The sequence below is a fragment of the Heterocephalus glaber genome, unplaced genomic scaffold (assembly GCF_053883595.1).
Source record: "Heterocephalus glaber isolate CG9 unplaced genomic scaffold, H.glaber_assembly_v1.0 deba00000546, whole genome shotgun sequence".
NCBI classification, from domain to species: Eukaryota; Metazoa; Chordata; class Mammalia; order Rodentia; family Bathyergidae; genus Heterocephalus; species Heterocephalus glaber.
The window spans coordinates 18,552,504-18,570,876 of record NW_028258147.1 but is presented as its reverse complement, the minus strand read 5'-3'; the positions used below and the strand labels follow the sequence as shown (position 1 = coordinate 18,570,876).

The following is an 18,373-nucleotide window of genomic DNA, read 5'->3' as shown; positions in this document are numbered from 1 at the left end:
ATAAATTTTATGAGGCTCCTTTCATGAAGATCTCGGTTCATTATAGAAATCACCATTCTTGTGTTATAAAACTAATTGCAAAATTAAAAATGAACTCATTTGGAGCTATTCGTTTTCTTTACGAATCCCGATGCACAGCCTCTGTTCTACAACAACCAAAGGCTGATATATTAGATTCTGATAACATATGTTCTTATTATTTGTTACAACAGTCCCTCCAACCCTCCCACTAAAACTTGGCTCCCACTTGGAAAAATTCCTTTGTTGCAAATGGACAAACTCACCATATCAAGGCTCTTGGGTTGAGCTTTGTTTATGTGTATACCTGGCAACAGAAATAATGTCCTTGTTCATTATTCATGGAAAAAGAGCTTCATTAGTGCCAGGACACATACTGTTGCTGAGATGCCTCATTAGGGGTTTTGAGTTCAGAAGTTGTCCATAGAGTGCAGATGACCTAACCTTGACTGAATTCTGAAGGGAGTTTTGGTGCTGACTTGGCTCAGCTCTCCATCATTTACAGTAGAAATATAATGAAGTGGCTGCTGAAGTTACTGTTTTTGAGGGTGACTGCAGCCACTCAAGACTGTTGAAAAACTTGTCTCTTGTTCCTCATTCTGTACCATAAAATAGGTTCTTTCAAGTTCATCTCTATTCCTTTTCCTGTGGACTTGAAGGACCCTGCCTGAGCTGCTGGCACTTTATCTGGCTCTGTGCAAGGGAAATGGGTGCTTAAGAGTGCTTGAAGTACAGACAGCTTTTCGGGACACCCTATTCTTCACTCTAGCTCAAGTGTCATCATTCTTATGTGTGAGATGTTGGAGACAGCACTTTGAATTCCAGCCCCTCCCTCCCTCTCCATAGAATCACACCCAAAGGAAGAGGATTATATGTTATCTTTGCAAATTGGAACTTCTTGGATGGATTATGGGTAGGTATATCAGTATGTTTTCCCACTTTTTTTCACATCTTTTTTTGGTTGATATTAGTGGATCATTGGCCACACAGACTAATGGATTTATTTAGCAGATTCATGCATGCACATAACATATTTTGATCATCTGTAGTCCCCCTCCCCCTAGTATATCCATCCTGCCCCTAATTTCACATATTTTGGAGGTTTAGTGCACATATTTTTATAATATCCATCCCCTATTACCATCCCTTATTCCCATCCTTTTGTCTAGTGACTCCCTTCTATTTTCATGTCATCTTTTTATAGGTTCCATATATTAGAGAGATCAGGTGATATTTGTCGTCCTGAATCTGGCTTATTATGTGCAATGTGATGATACCTAGATCCCTCCATTTTCCTGCAAATGACAGAATTTGTTCTTTTTTATTTGTTTTTTTAAAATAATATTGCATTGTGTGTATATGTATTATACACCATATTGTCTTTATCCATTCATCCATTGATGGGCACTTAGTCTGGTTGCATACTTAGCAATTGTGAATTATGCTGTAATAAACATGGTTAATGCAGGTATCCTTATAGTATAGTGACTTTAATTCCTTTGGCTTTATACAGAATGTTTAAGATGGATCAAATAGTAGCCCTATTTTTAGATTTTTGAGGAACCTCCATACCGATTTCCATAGTGGCTCTACTTATTTACATTCCCACTAGCAGTGTAGAAGAGTTTCTTTTTTCCCCACATCTTCACCACTATTTATTGTTTTCTGTATCCTTAATGATAGCCATTCAGACTGGAGTGAAATATAAATTTGATTTGCATTTCCCTAATGACTGAAGATGTTGAATGTTTTTTCATATGTAGTATTTATCAGCCATTTGTACTTCTCTTGAGAAGTCTCTGTTCAGCCCTTTTGCCCATTTATTGATTGGGCTATTTGATTTTTTGGTGTTAAATCTTTGAGACCTTTATATACTCTGGATATTAAATCCTCTGTCACAAGAGCAGCTGGCAAAGATTTTCTTCCCTTCTGTAGGCTGTCTCCACTCTATTGGTTGGCTCCATTGGTGTGCAGAAGCTTTTCATTTAATGTCACCCCATTTGTTGTTTCTTGCTGTTCTTTCCCAAGCTATTGGACTCCTCTTCAGGAAGTCTTTGCCTGTGCCTTAAGGCTTTAAGGGTTTCCCTGCTCTTTTACAGTTTCAGGTCTTATACCTACCACTTTCATCCATTTTGAATTGGTTTCTGTATAGATTAAGAGATAGAGACCTAGTTTCATGTGGATATCCAGTTTCCCTAGCACCATTTGTTAAAGGTGCTGTTTTTTTTCCTATGTATATGTTTGGTTCTTATGTCAAGAATCAGATAGCTGCATAGGTTTGCTTCTGTGTCCTGTGTTCTGTTCCATTGGTTTATGTGTCTGTTTTGGGGCTGGTTCTATGGTGTGTAGTATGATTTGAAACTGGCCACTGTGATGCCTTTGGCCTTGCTCTTTTTGCTTAGGATTGCTTTGGCTATTTGGGGTCTTCTTCTGTGTTTCCATGAATCTTAGGATTGCTTTTTTGTAGTTCTGTGAAGAACGTCATTAGTATTTTCATGGGAATTACATAGAATCTGCAGACCACTTTTTGTAATCTGAGCGTTTTGACAATATTCCTTTTGCTGATTCATGAACATGAGTGGTATTTCTATCTTCTAGTGTCTCCTTCAAGTTCTTTCTTCAGTGTTTGGTAATTTGCATTGAACAGTTCTTTCACTTCCTTGGTTAGATTGACCTCTAGGGTTCTTTTTTTTAAGCTATTGTGAATGGAATTGTTTTCCTGATTTCTAGTCCTTTATTGGTGTATAGATAAGCTATTGATTTTTAATGTTGATTTTTTTGTCCTAAGTCCTTTATTACTTAGGTGGCTAAATTTTTTAATTGATGATACAGAATAACGAGATTCATTTTGGTACATTGAAAATGCCTGAATACTTTTAAGTAATTTGTTGGGAAGTGACACAAAGAAAATGGTGCTGATTTTCTGATCTTTGTAAAAATTGTTTAGAAAAATAGCAAGATACAAGGAGGACAAAAAACTTGGGGAAAGGAGGAAGGTAAAATGTATTCCCTTTGCTTTACTCTTCTTCTGTACCATTACAAAATGTTTTGTCTGTATGAAAATCTTTGACAATTACAAACTCCTCTGGTAATGAAGAATTTTGGAAATTTTCTACTAGAATTACCAGTTAATTGATCATACTTCTTTGTAATTTGCAGTCTAGTTTTGATTTTGCCCTTGAGATATTGTCTCACGTTTTATTACTCCAGTTGTTAGTCTGAAGTGCTGTCTTTTCATCCTCAGGAGCTTTCATACTCTTCTTTTTTCAGTTTAATAACCATCATAAAAATAGGTAATTTTTGCCCAGGTAGCTGGTCCTGGTTTTAGCCTGTCAGTTCACACAGCAACTAAAATAGCAGCAGCAGCAACAGCTATTACTTACTGGGTTCTTATAATGTGTTTGTGTCGGAGATGAGTCTCAGCCTTCACGGGTAATCTCATTTATCCTCACCACAAGCATATTTGTTGACTACTATGTTTAACCTCATTTTATAGACGTGTTATAGATGAGACATGAAGTATCTTGCTCACAGGAAGGGTCTAAGATGTCAAAGTTAAGCTGTGTAGATGTTATGAGAGAAAAGAGATCAACTGAGAATAATCATTGTTAAATATGAGAATGCTATGAGGAAAAGAAAGCCAAAAATAAAACCTGAGGTGTTCCACTCCAGGCCCATGCTTTAAACCGTTAAACACTCTTTCTGCTCTTGACAGTATTTTTTTTCAAAAAAGTTTTAGTAACACCACTGTTCTTGTTATTATTAGCTACAATTTACTGAGTAACCTCCGTATGACAGGCATATCTCCCACTTTAGCTATACCCTCACAATAACCTGGCTAGGAGGTAGTTATTCCATTGTAGGCAATGGAGAAACTGAAGCTTTGCAAGTGTAAATAATTTGCAAAACCTCATATTCCTAGACAACTGCAGAGCTGGGATTCAAATTCACATCCAGCTAGTTCTAAAGCCCATGTGTTTTCTATAAATGTGAGCCTTGCTAAAGTGAGACAGGCCTGACTTTCTCACTCTTACAAGGCATGAATTAAGTGGGCTGAGGAAGTGGTACAGAATTTCAGTAATGCCAGCTTGTCTTTTAGAAGTCCAAGGCACTGTCCATTGTGCAACAGAGCCCCCTGCTAAATTGTCTTTTAAAATACTTTTCTAATTGTTTAACAAATGAGTATATCTATATTTGGTTATCATTCTGAAACAAAAAACACAGCTTCCCACCTTCAATTTACTTGATTGCATTAGTCACAAGGGGGATTTGATGTATAGTGTTCATTTAATTTGAGATTTATCATCTTTTTTTGAGTCATGCATTTGCTATAAAGACAGAAATATTTTCAAGATCTTGAGGTCACAAGAACATTCCTTTAAAAGCCATTTTCAAAGTAGATAGTGGACCCTTGACTTACGAACTCAGTTTGTTCTCAAGGGCTGATTATACTCAAATTGGTCAGTTGAAGGCTCAGGCTCTTCTACACAGCCTTCAAAGTCTCTCTTCTATATACAGGCAGATCTCAGTGTCCTTAGAGAAACATTGGCCCAGAATTTCTCAGTTATCCCCACACAGGAAAGGATGTGTAATGTTCCTTCCAGAACTCTTTAAGGGTTGGCCCAGGATTTCTCAGTTAACCCCACACAGGACAGGATGTTGTAATGTTCCCTTCAGAACTCTTTGAGGGTTAAATCTGTATCTGGGACCCTCTGGAGGCACAAGCAGCAGGCACTTGGGTCATAACTCAAGACTTTGTTCATAAGTTAAAACTAAAATTCCAATCGTAACCCAAGTTGTTCATATGTCAGGCTGGTCATAACTCGAGGGTCCACTGTATAAGTTTTGGATTGTCCTTCACGGAAGTTTACAGGTCATCTAGGTTGAAAACTTAAGTGTCAAAGATTAGGGTGGTAATGTAGAGAAGAACTCATACATTTCTTAGTTATTGTTATTTGTGCAATTTAATTTTAGAAGAATCTCACAGCACAAATAAATATGAATGTGAGTGTTACATGTTACTTTTGGGAGCTTCTAGTTCTGCCTGTCTTTAGTAATTCCAAGGAGCAGCCATGGGCCGAGCCTTCCCCATTCTGATCGAGCTGAAACAAGGTACTTTACCTTCTAAACCCCAATTTCTTTCTCTAGCCATGCAATCATGGCTTAGAGAGGCTAAGTAACTTGCTCAGGATTATATACCTGGTAGTTTGTTGTGAGGACTAAAGTAATTTAATTCATGCTGAGTGTTTAGAAGTGTGTGGGACACCGAGTAAACATACAGAAATTATTAGATGTTCTAAGGGCCCAGGTTGGTACTCCTGAACTTCACTGATCTTGATCAATCTTGTTCAAGTAACAAAACCATACATAAAATTTTAGTTGAAATTTAAGAATAAGATCCCCATCTTTTGCTCCCCCAAAAGTCACTGTTATGGCCTATTTTTAAAATTAATTGTGGATTTAACAGGACATGTATAGATATTTGATAAGAACTTCCCTGTAAGGAACTTCTGGTGTTTTTTTATAGTCATGAATGTTTTATAAGTACAACAACCATATCAAGACCATTTTTACAGATGCCATCAAGCTCACCTTAAACTAGCTAGCATTATTATCTGGTAATGTACAATGTAGTCATTTTCCCATCTTTTAAACAAAGATTCTCTTCAAGCATTTACCTGGCATCCTTGATCTTTTCTGTGACAGTTCCTCCAGGGAAGGGAGCTGGATTAGGTTCAAAGTTGCTAAAGGGACTAATAGCATTTCAAAACTTCTTTTGCAAATGCATCCTAATTTGTGGTGTATGTTTTGGAAGCTGTTGTGCCTATGCCATCAAAATACATATAATACTTGCCTGCAAAGCAGTCTTCTGGAGGTCTGGACAGCCTGATACTTAGACTGTTGATGGTATGCTGGTTGTCGTACTTTTCTTGTTGCTGAGACAAAATATCTAACACCTAAGGTTAAAGGAGGAAAGGTTTATTTCAGGTCATAGTTTGTAGAGGTTTCAGTCCTTAATCGGCTAGCTCCAAGGCAGGGTGGCATGGCAGAGAGGCATCGCAGAGCAGACAAAACAGTTCATAGCATGAAAGGCAAAAGAGAGGAGGCAGCAAGCAGCAAGTGACAAGTAGTGACAACAGCTTTCTTCCTGTCCCTTATATTCTATCTAGGCTACCTACCCTTAGGCTGGGTAGCACTCACACCCAGGGTGGGGTGTCCTTAATCCTAGCATTGTACCTTGAATTAATCCCAGCATCACAGTCTTAGATCCAGCCACCTCTGAAAAGCTCCACCTATGACCACATGAGGCTTTAGGGGGACATCTAGATACAAGCCATAACACTGGTCCTCCTGACATACCAATCCCTATGTTCTTGTTTATTCCTCAAACATAAATGGAAACAGACTAACCAAAAGATAACCTATTGAGCGACTATATCAAAGAACTGTGATGATAGTTGAATAATTTGTCCTTATTGTAAGGCCTTAGGCAATGAGCAAAGTTTATGAATTTTTAAATTTATAACTACTAGCTGACTCTGTAAAACAGTATCAAAAAAGGTTTATTCTCTGATAGTTTCAACATACAGTGATCCCTTAATGCGTTTCTTTACAACTTCTTTTTTAATTTACTGGGGTGAAAGTATTTCCTTCAATGTTCGAAACATGTGTTTGAAGTGAATCCTTGTGTAAAAGATGGGCAAGTGAACCACATTGTTGTTTCAAGGAAGAAAATAATCACCAACTCTGATACCAGGGACTGTGGCTTTAGTCCTCTAAGCATGAGTTATTGAGAAATGATGGCCCTGCATACCTTTGGACTAGATCCCCTACTGATTTGGTCACCAGCAGATAGATGTGCCAAGAGGACTATCCCTTTGAGTTCACGTTAGAACAAATGACAGGCTATCAGGTGATGGACTATAAATACCTCGAGCAATTCTGATAATAGATATTATTACAGTGAGGACCACATTCATGTGAAATTTCTGGCTCTGATGATGGAGAAGACCTTTTTCATGAATGCATACATCTCTAATTCACATAGTTGGCACAGGCCTAAACCCTCTAAATTTATGTTGGCTTTAGTAACCCTTATTGCCTAGCTATCATAATTTACCAGTGTAACATTCCTCCCCAGCTAACCATTACTGTCATGGAAACTGCCATGCTTGGTTCCAAGATACAGCTACAAAGGGGCCCTCTGACAGACCTTCTGGGGAAATCCAGTCCAAAAGTTGCAAATAACATCTGGTGTTTGGCTTTGTAGCATAAGATTAATTTTTCCGGGTGTAGTTGAATGCATGTTGCCTATTGTTCCCCCTGCCCAAAATTACTAAGGTCATGTAGAATTTCCCGATTAAATCATTGAAATCCCAGGTGGCACTTTTTTTTTTGAGGATCTTGTGTATCAATCCTTTTTACTTATTTAGTGAACTTTTTCCTTTGGTTGAAAGAGGACCTTGGATTGGCTTTTTGAAGGTGGGGCAAAAAGATCTCACACTGTCTGGAACCAACAACAACAAAAATCCTAAGAATGGAATTCTGTGTTTCCATCATATCATGAATAGGAATAGACAGGAATTTTACTGAGATATTCTCTTGGAGGACAGCATCATGTAAAGGAACACATCACGATCTACAAACAGGTTATGCAGGAGAAGTGGACTGATTTTTCTGTTCATTTGCTTCCAATTTTGTTTCTTTGATTGGCTTATGATTTCAAAAGCATCTATCAAAGCCATATGTATTGAATAAATAAGAACTTCAAATATATTTGGTAGAGATATCAATTTGTTGCTTGACCAAGAAAAGATAATACATGTTGTGTACCCCTTCCCAAAATCTTTGGGACCAGAAGTGTTTCAGATTTTGGAGGTTTTGTTTTGTTTTTTAATATTTGCATAGTTGAGTATCCTTGATCTAAAAATCTGAAATTGGAAATGCTTCAAAATCCAAAAGTTTTTTAATGGTGCTTTTAAAAGTTTTGGATTTGGGGGAATTTTAGATTTTGGTTTTTCAGATTAGGGATGCTCAGTCCATACTTGGTACTTCATAACGTTGAAGGGTTATAGAGAGCCATTAGGATGATTGTTTCAAATTATTTCGTCAAGGATCTATCAAATCTTTATTATATTGAAGATGCTTTTAGGTGCTTCTGGATTCAGAGATTAATATGAACTATTCTGTGTCAGAGTTTTCACTTTATTAGAGAAAAATGTTAAAAATATGAACATACATGCAAACACAAATGATGTGTTTGAGGATGCATCAGTATTTAGTGGATCTGTTTGAAAAATGCTATGGACAGTGTAGAGGAAGAAAAGTTTCTGAGAGCAAGCCCTGTGTTCTCTGCGTCTGTAATCCATGTATACAGAGAACATCTGTGACTCAGTGAGTGAGTTGGTGGATCGAGATGTCAGTATGACATAGTGTCCTCATTGTCAGGCAGTTTGGAATTTATTTATCCGCTAGATGCTACTCTTGAAAATATTTCAGAATAATAGATATGAAAATTAACCCTCAGTCAGCCTACCTTTTGTATAGAACAGTAATGATCCATTTTAAACTACCTCTTGATTGCTAATATTGGGAGATGAACAAAAATAAAAAAGATTACCATGGAAAATTGTTTTATCCTATCTAAAGTTTTGCCCTATGACTTTTTGTTCCAGAATTATTTCATTGAATTTTTGTTACTATGAGCCATTTCTGACTTTTGAAAATTCAGGAGTCATTCTCCCTAAGATGACCTTTTCTTTCAGCAACATCATTCCAATAAAGGGTCATTAAGGAGCCAGGCGAGGTGTGGTTTGCCTTCCTTGTTTCTAACCAAAGACTTTTACTTTTCTTCAACCTCATTTTAGCTTTTACTTTTAAAAAATTTCTGCCCTTTTTTTCATTCCTGTTTCAAATAGACATCTAGATTAGAGTATCAGTACAATTGTGTGTATTATGCTGGAACTCTACAAGCAAAGGTAAATGCAATCAACACATGTTGAGAAATAATACATTTCTGATTCCTTAAAACACCCATCCACACTAACACTTTTAGCTTCTAGGAGCTAAATTAAATTAAATTAAATGTTTCCAAATCTAGGGAAGCTGATGTCAAGAGATTTGATATTATAATACATCAATTTAGTATTTCATTCAACCAATACTGACCACCAACTATATCTTAGACATTGTTTTGTGTTGAGGGTACAGAGTGATGAAGAAACACAGCTTTTACACTGAAAGTATACCATGAAAGCAGAAGAGTAAAATAAGGGAACAAATAATTGCCCTAAATTGTAAGGACTATGATAGACCTTGACCCAAGATGGAGGGAAGCAAGTGGAGTAGGGAAAACTTTCCTGGTGGAAGTGGTATCTGAGCAGAACCAGGCAGTGAAGGTACTTGAGCCAGAGAGCATAGTGGAAGGTCCAAGGGCACGAATGACATGGCTTAGGTGAGGGACTCCTGTACCCCACAGAGCAGAGGGATAGAGGAGGGCTGCGGGAAAGAGCAGAAGATTACATGAGGTGAGTTAGGTAGGGCCAAACCTCAAACATGTTGGATTTTGTTCTAAAGGCCTCTGAGAGACCTTCCAGGCAGTTTCGGCAAAGGAGAGCTCCGGTTTCCAGTGGAGTATAGCAAGAGGGACAGAGGAGTGGACAGTGGGTTCACAGTCTGCCCCTGGCTGTCTTGAAGTGTGCTCCCAGGAATGAGAGAAGAGTGCCCTGAAAAGGTGATTTTAGACACTGAAGTTTAAAGTGCCGTTCTCTTCTATCCTATGGTGTCGAGGCATTTGTAACGTTTTCCAAACACTAGTATAAAAGAGTTCGTAGAATTCGGGTTTTTTTCTTTAAACAATAGATAGGAATCCCAGTACAGAGCTTTTTTTCACTACTATAACTACTTAAATTCATTTACTTACTGGTACTCTCTTAATACAGGAAATTGAGGCCATTGTACACCAAGCATAACACTCACACCGTCTTTCCAGCGAGTGTAACTTAAAAGACTCTGAAGAGGCTGTAACACTCATGTAGCTCATCAACACCTACCTAGTACTGCTGGGTGTAGCAATGATATGAGAAAAAGAGAGTGTGGGAACAGCTTGAGTGTCCATCTATACATTCAAGATTAAATTTGGAGACAGTGGAGTACAGAATGTGAATGCTTCCATAGGTAGATTTATAAGTCTCATTTGCTAAAAGCATTTGATAAATACATGCCTTGCTGACACTTTAGTGACTACTAGAGTAGACAGTGTATCAGAGTAATACCCTGCATTTCTTAACAAAAAGAACCTTAAGCAAAGGAGACTAATAATAATAGTAAAAGAAAGGAACATTAGGCATAATCATGTTTTGTGAGTATAAAAACAAAAATAACAAAAACCCAAAGCTATGTTCTTTTTTTAATTCAGAAAAAAATGTGAGCTGATAAATGAAGGTTTAATAAACATATCTTATTTTGTGCTGATACTGTTTGGCATAGGATATGAAGTTTTTTGTTTTTGTTTTTGTTTTTTTGGTACTAGAGATCAAACTCGGGACCTTGCACTTGCAAGGCAGGCAGCAACACCACTGAGCTAAATCCCTGGCCCTTGTTTTTGTTTTTAAGATGAGAGTCTCACCAAGTTCCCCAGGCTGGCTTCAAACTTGAAGTTCTCCTGCCAGCCTCCCCAAGTAGTGGTACTTTCAGGCATGTATTACCCCCACACCGAGGCTGGAAAAAATTTTAAGGTGGGAAATGGTTTAGGAAGGATGGGAGACGTTAAAAGATGAAATTATAATTTCTACCAGTGGAGAGAGATGCAAAGGAAACACAAATGAGTGAAGTATATGAAAAGAACTGAATGATAAATAGCTAAATAAGTATATACAAGTGAGTATAAACCTGTAAGCAGGGACCGGAAATATAGCTCAGTGGCACAGAGCCTGCCTGGCAAGCGCAAGGCCCTGAGTTCGATTCCCAGTACCAAAAAAAAAAAAAAAAAAAAAAGACCTGTAAGCAGGTATTGAGAGTGGCTAAAGTCCAGAAGAAGCAGAAGTCTCAAGACTTGTATGTGTAAGCTGTTTCCAAGCAAAATGATGAAGAAAATGTAAGAAAATCATAAGGAAAATGCAAGAGAATGATGATAGGGAAAAGAAAAACAAAAACTGTTCCTGATACTGGGCTGGTGATAAGACACGGAGGAGGAGCTGGTCAGTTCTGCTGGTGATGAGTTGTTGCTCATAAGAATCTCAGTTTCTCTGGGCATATGTTTCTTCATCTGAAAAAGAAAAAGATTTCGGGGGGAATGATCTTACCACTCCTGGGCCTTGTCCAACTTTTTGCATCCATCTTATTTTAGTAACATTTGGAGCAGAAAATACTGCGTTTATACCATAAGTTAGTAAGAAGGTCCAACTATTCATTTTATTTAGTCTCCTTTAATACTTCTGTTGTTTTTTGAAATTTCAGCAAATAAAGGAATCCCAGAAAAAGTCTACAAAATGATTATGTCATTTATGAACATTTAGTAAAGAAAGAAGTTATTGAAGATACAACATGGATATGCTAAAGAACTGCTAAATAAACAAGATGAGATAGTGGATGTGAAAATATTTCTAGACTATACAATAGCATTTAAGTGTTTATCTTTTTACTTTAAATGAGCATTTTTCCCTTCATTTATCTAAATTGGAAGGATGCCATAAACTATATCTTTTTTTAAATAAAACATTTGATAGTGTTTTAATGCTATCTTTTTAGATAACATGGAACAGTGTAGCCACTCACTATATCTAATTAACAAATGTTTGTATCTATATCATTGCAGACACCTACAAATTGATGGTGATCTCTAGAATCCTCTTCCTATATTTTCTCCTTGAAATTGACTCTGTCAATATTTATTTTTAAAAAATCAAGCATTGGAGACAGTGCAATCCAGTTATTAATCATATTGTGCTAGAGATGGCTCATATTTATTTTAGCTATGTGTTATCAGCATATTTCTTAGTCATTCTGTGCCTCATTTTCCACAAACAGGTCCTGAGAGGGTTGCTCTGGATTAAATAAGACAATGTGTTTAAATGATTTAACATCAGTGCTTTTTATTTAGTAAGTCCTCAATAGATGTTAGCAGTGATTTTGCTGATAGTAATGATTGTATGGGGGGAGGTATGTTTATGATGTGTACGGTCAGAGCAAAGATGTGGCTGGGAGCTGGAATCAGGAAGATAACATTAAAATTTTAAACTTTATGAAGTCAAATTGAAATCTTGTTTCTAAGTTTTCAAAATTTCAGAAAATTTCCATGGCCTATGTGATGGAGGAAAGAACTACCTTTGGCTTTTTCTTCAGATATTTTGTAGAACAGACTTCTTTCCTCTAGCATCATTGTTATCCTTTAAAATTTTAGTTATTACATGTATACCATGGAAAGCTTTGGAAATAGAGAAAAGTAGTAGAAAAAATTGGCTATAATTCTACCAACAAGAAAAACACTATCAATACTTGGTGTATATTATTCTGATCTTTTTTATCTTTCTATGTAAATGCTTCCAAAGTGAATATATACACTTTTTATAAACTCTTTACTTATTTATATATGTACTTTTCTGCAAGATCATTCAGTTGTGTCCACCATGTAATATAATGGCTACATAAAATTGCACACTGTGAATGTGCAGCACCTTAACCCATTGACTGTGACTGGACATTTAGGCTATTACTAAATTTCAGTCATTAGAAGCAATGTAATGAGCAACCTTTGCGCAGATTCGTGGTTATTTCCTTAGAATGCTCTTAGAAGTGGAATTTCTGAGTAGGCAAAATGTAGAGGCTTTCAATTTATATTGTCAAACTTCCCTGCTGAAAGACAAGCACCATTTTAAAAAATGAAAGTTGTAAACCAAGACCTTATTTTAACAAGATGCTCTACATGAAGGGAAATTAGTATCAGTTTCTTTAGAGTGGTTTACCCCTCTTAAAGCCAAATTGCCATTAACAACAGAGATTATTTTTTTTAGAGTTGACAGAATACAATTGAAAATATCTAAATAAGCAAGTTATGCAAGAATATTTATCTGTTTTAAACTTGACAGTGAACACAAAGTAACAGTCTTAGCATAAAAGGCTAACAGATGTCATGAACATGCCACTGTGGAGGATGTGGTGTTTTCATAGAGCTTCTTTTTTCCTGACCTTCATTAGATATTGTTTAAATGTTTTTTTGCTTATTTACTTTTAAACCTCTAAACATTATGCCTATGCACATATGCTACTTAGTTTATATTCAATAAAGGATTAGGAGTGAAAACTTTTTCTTTTTTGGTGCCGGGGATTGAACTTGGGTCCTTGCGCTTGCGCAGCAGGCAGTGAAACCACAGAGCTAAATCCCCAGCCCAGGAGTGAAAACTTTTAAGTGGAGAAAATGTACCACAATAGCTTAATGTTGCTGATTCCAGTTGCAGTTTTCTAGCTATGAATGTCCTGTCTGCGTGGATGAGAGTGGAGAGCATGGTTCTGGATTAAAGATCTCCTTTGATTTTTGCATCTCTAGTCCTTTGGTGAAACACTTCAGTTGTATCCTCTTCTGAATTTCCAGGTGGTTGAAAATGTCAATTTTTTTTTTTTTATTAAAAGTAATCATTAAAACAATTTGATCTCTCTCATTGAGAAGCTAACTCCTTAGCAAACGGTTTTGAATTTATCAAGTGAGGCTCTTCCTTGTGCTGACCCCTTCAAGTGATTAGGATCATTGTGTTGAGCCTCAACACCTTCCTTGGACTTTTAATTGGTCCCCACGCCACAAAAGGGTGCCAGTGCCACAAAAGGGTGCCAACTTGACACAGAAGGAACCAGAAAGGATGGGAACAAGGCTTAAATAAGCCTTTAAAAGTCTAAACTTTTCAAAAAGCCTGAACTTTTAAGTAGTACGTGTATTATCTACTGTTTTAGGCTTCCAGTAACATTTCTCAGGTAGACCTAGGAAATAAGGTACTTGTTTCCTGTATTGATTTCCTATGCCAGAAGGCACTCTTTGGGTGTTAGGAGAGTAACAACACAAATCTCCAGGTCTAAGAGTCTTTCCTTCTTAGTCATAAACACACAATTCTGTAGTAGGTATATGGTGGTGAAATTTTGCTTAAATATAGTTTACAAAACTGGCATTACAAAGACCACTTGCCCTTTCAGTTCTGTGCTGGTATTGTTACCACACAAAGGCTTGGTCTGCTGTCTGCTCTTCGAGAGGGCAGTTTGGAGTCAAGTCAGTGGTTGAAAAGAGCTACTGCAGTGTGCTGGCTGATTGCCAGATGGAGGCCACCTCATCCTAAAGGGCCATCTTCCCAAGAGGCTGATTTAGAGGTGGCTTGTGTAGTGGATGGATGATCACAAACTGTGGACACCTTCTCACAAGTAGAGGCTGGTGGTCAGATGACACACATCTGATCCTAATCACCGATACAAGATGCTTTTCGGTTCTGCAACCTCAAGAGAAAAAAATCATTTCCTTGGGGTGTTGTCACTGGTAGTTTGCCCACATGCAGTTCCTGACATATCAAGACAGTAGACTGGCTAGAGATGACTACTGTGCTGTGGCCTCTTGCTAATCACCAAACTCACGATAATAAAAGAAAATACAGTTCATCCTATTATGTGGGAGACAAGGATCAGCTGAGAATAAATAGGTGGTTGGGCACAAGATCTGGTCTTGGTCCTCAGCTTTAATACTTTCTATAAATGTTTATATTTTATCAATATCATTAAAATTTCGCTCAAAGAGAAATTTCTCAGGCTGGAATTGATAGTAAATTATTTGTTGGGGTTGGTTTTCTTTAGGGAAATTATAGTCTTTTGGAGCTATTTCATGGAAATTTCCTTTTTCAGGCCTAGTGTAATACAGTCTTTTCTAAGCTGAAAACAGCCCTGCAAAGAAACTTGTAGGGCCTGCCAGGTGTTAAGAGTTACTCTAATGTAGAGGAAATTTTGTAGCACCTAGGAGTGGCATATTTCTACCTGTTCTTCAGAACAGGTATTCGTGTGTTACAAGTTTGGTTACAAGTGTTAAGGAAATACTAACTCATCCTATTCTGGTGAGAATGGAATTATGACTTAAATGCAAATATTTCCCCCAAAGGGACTGCCCTCTCTGAGTTTATCTGAATTGTATTGTGTACCTTTGTTTGTAAACTCATCTGAATCTCATACCTGCCCCTCCTCTTCCATTTGAAATTTTCGGTAAAACTGAAAGAAACATTTTTTAGTTGACAAATCAGGCTTCACATGAAAAGGAATGTATCATAGATTTGAGTGAACAAAAATTGTATTCTTTCTTAAAGATTTCATATATATGCATATATATCCTCGAAAATTATTTTATATGTATGTTTATATCCTTGACTTTGACTTTTATACTTTTAACAATCACTATATAAACTTCATATAAACTTTTTTGAAAAAAATATATAAACATATTTGGTGATACTGGGGAGTGAACCCAGGGGCTTCACATTGGATTACATCCCTAGCCCCTCTTTATTTATTTATTTATTTATTTATTTATTTATTTATTTATTTATTTATTTTTGAGACACTGTCTCACTAATGCTAACCTCGAACTTGGGGTCTTCCAGTTGCTAAAATTACAGACATGTGCCACTATGCCTAGCTTATTTCTTGAAATTTAAATCAAAGGAAATTTAGTTTAAATCTGACCTCTAAAGAGTAATTTATTTGGTTTGGGCATTTAGCTCAATGGTTCCACCACTTGCCTTGCAAGTGCAAGGTCCCGAGTTTGATCCCAGGTACCAAAAAAAAAATTTGGGCTGGGGATTTAGCTTAGTGGTTCTGGCGCCTGCCTCGAAAGTGCAAGGTCCCAAGTTTGATCCCCAGTACAAAAAAAAAAAATTATTTAATTGTGTAGAGTGTTTTAAATTTAGGTTTTTTTCTTTATCAGTTTTATATATTTCTGTTGAATTAATTCTAAAAGCTAAATGGTCCTATTTATCTTTCCTATCACAGGTATTCCTGTAATACCTAAACATATATTTATAGCTATTCTCTGCTTAAATAAACAACATATAAAAATGTGTATTTTAAAATAGAAAATGATTCCTGAAAAGTCAGTGTGGTAGATTTTAAACTCAAATTAATCACACACAAAAAAAGAATTACCCTTAGTTTCACATACCACTTTGATACAATAAGGAAAAGCTAAAGTTCTTATGTAATGTTTGCATTAAAATATTCCTAATTTATACTTTGTTGCACTTACATAATTAAAATGTTCATGTATTAGAAATCATCATTACTCTTTTCACTACAAACTTACAAGAGTTCCTGCTTTTTTTTCTCTAACAGATATAAGCTTACCAAAGTCGGCAACAATATGCTACACAGCTGCCTTGCTCAAAGCAAGAGCTGTTTCTGACAAGTAAGTGAGTAATAACTTGTGTGGGACTAAATACCTGACCAGACTTGAGGAGATGTGTTGACTCTGAGGGCTTTCTCTGGAGGTTTCTCTCAGTCTATGAGACCCCTGCTTATGAGCATGCATTTTCCAAAACCTGCTGATCTTTTCTTTCCCTACTAGAAGGAGGAAATCTATATCCCCCAGTATTGTAGGGGTATGTGGGTCCCTAAAGAAGGAGTTATATGACATTCCATGCCTCTGAGGTGACATTTTTTTTTTTGGTGCCAGACAGTAAATACCATGAGGCCTGCTTAGGAGTTATACAGAATGCTGTCTTTATTCATTTTTTGCATATTCCTCTTCCTGTAGCAGTCTATAACTGGGTAATGTACTGTGGCAGAGGGGATGGTCTCCCATTCTTTGCCTCAGTACTTCCAAATTAGCTCCCCACTCAAGTTCTGCTTACTTTGAAATGCCATCTCAGTTGGACATTTGCCTGTTTTATTCAGGCAGGTGACTGTGGCACATAGAATTTTCATAAACACCCAAGGACAACTGTTAAGTACTGTAAAAGAGTACAGATGGCTTAACTGTTTTTGAGTTTATAAATGCTTACATTTCCCTGACACAGTCCCTCTGTAACACTGAAAAGCAGAGAGTAGGAATACAGCCTCTGCTGTGTCAGACAGGTTTGCTATTAAGTGTGTGTGCAGTTCAAGACCGAAGTAATTTTCTTTCATTCTTTTTTATCCTGTAGATCGCCAGTACCTACTGCAACATCTTTTCTCCCTACACAGCGACTCCAGCTTGGGAGGGCAGGGCCAGGGTTGTCACAGCTTCCCCTGTGGTGTCTGCCTGCCAAGCACAGCTCTGGAGTTAGCCCTGGGTGTGAGGTGAGAAAGAGATTGCATGGTCTGGTTTTTTTCATTGACTTAGGCAGGTGTCTCGCCCACAGTTTGGGCACGCACACTCCCTGCCGGAACAGCCCCAAGCAGGCTCGCCTGCTGCTGATGCTGCAGCTACTTAACCCTCCATCGCAGCACTGACATTGGGTTGGGAGCCTCCTTTAAAATTCTCCCCAGTTCGGTTTTTAACCAAGTGCGCTCTTCTGTACCTTAGTTTTTTCCTACACTGTCTGCCCTTGTTAGTCCTCTCCCTTGCTCTCACCTAAGCAGGTACCTCGTAGAATATTTAGATTAGCTATTTAGACAGAGACTTGACAGCTGAATTTAATCCCTGCCATGATTAGATGCAAGCACACTTTCTGCTTCTGCTGGGGTTTCTGTTGGCCTCAGTCTGATGGGTCACTCAGAGGTTCCATGCAGTGCAAGTTTGGAGATCTTGTGCCATTGGCTCGCCTTGGTTTTATGGGCCCTCAATATGTAGATGCCTTTCTGGGTTGATGCCCAAGCAGTGGTCCCAACTGGATGGTGTTTGTTTTCTGCTTTTCAGATTCTCTCCAGAGGCTGCATCTCGGCGGGGATTGAGCACCGCAGAGATGAATGCAGTAGAGGCCATTCATAGAGCTGTGGAATTCAATCCTCATGTGCCAAAAGTGAGTCTGTGGAATCCCTCAGGAGCTTGTTACGGTAACAGAGAAAGCATTCATTGACCACAATGTCATACCTCCAATATTCCCAGTTAAAAAAAAAAGAACTGCAACCAACAAATCTTGAGGCCCTGCAGAGTTTATAGTCATTAAGCCTTCTTTTTAAAGTAAAAGCTACACTCAAGAGACCTTGGGGCTGATGGTCAGACTTCACATAAATCTGTAGACCATGTTTAGGCAGGCTAGGTTGGGAAAACTGAAATTGGTGTGTGTGTGAGGGAGGGAGTGAGAGAGTGAGAGAGATCCCAGGATTTCATGCATTAAATAGGAATTTCATATCCATTACAGTCTTATATAGATCAGACTCAGACTCAGGAAATAATCCTTGTGAATAAACTGGTAAAAAGTCC

At 37.6% G+C, this 18,373-nt stretch overlaps 1 protein-coding gene across 12 annotated transcripts in view; it reads left to right on the top strand.

Annotated features, from left to right (window-relative positions):
* The window catches only part of St7 (suppression of tumorigenicity 7), a 331,512-nt gene that overhangs the window by 262,701 nt on the left and 50,438 nt on the right, over positions 1–18,373 (top strand). For all 12 annotated transcript variants that reach the window (XR_015448731.1, XM_087204602.1, XM_087204605.1 and 9 more), the window contains 2 exons: positions 16,363–16,435; positions 17,867–17,969. Coding sequence is in view for 11 of the 12 variants with exons in the window: in XM_087204602.1 (XP_087060728.1) it covers positions 16,363–16,435; positions 17,867–17,969 (176 nt within the window). In the remaining variant the exon portion in view is untranslated. The remainder of the gene's footprint in view (positions 1–16,362; positions 16,436–17,866; positions 17,970–18,373) is intronic.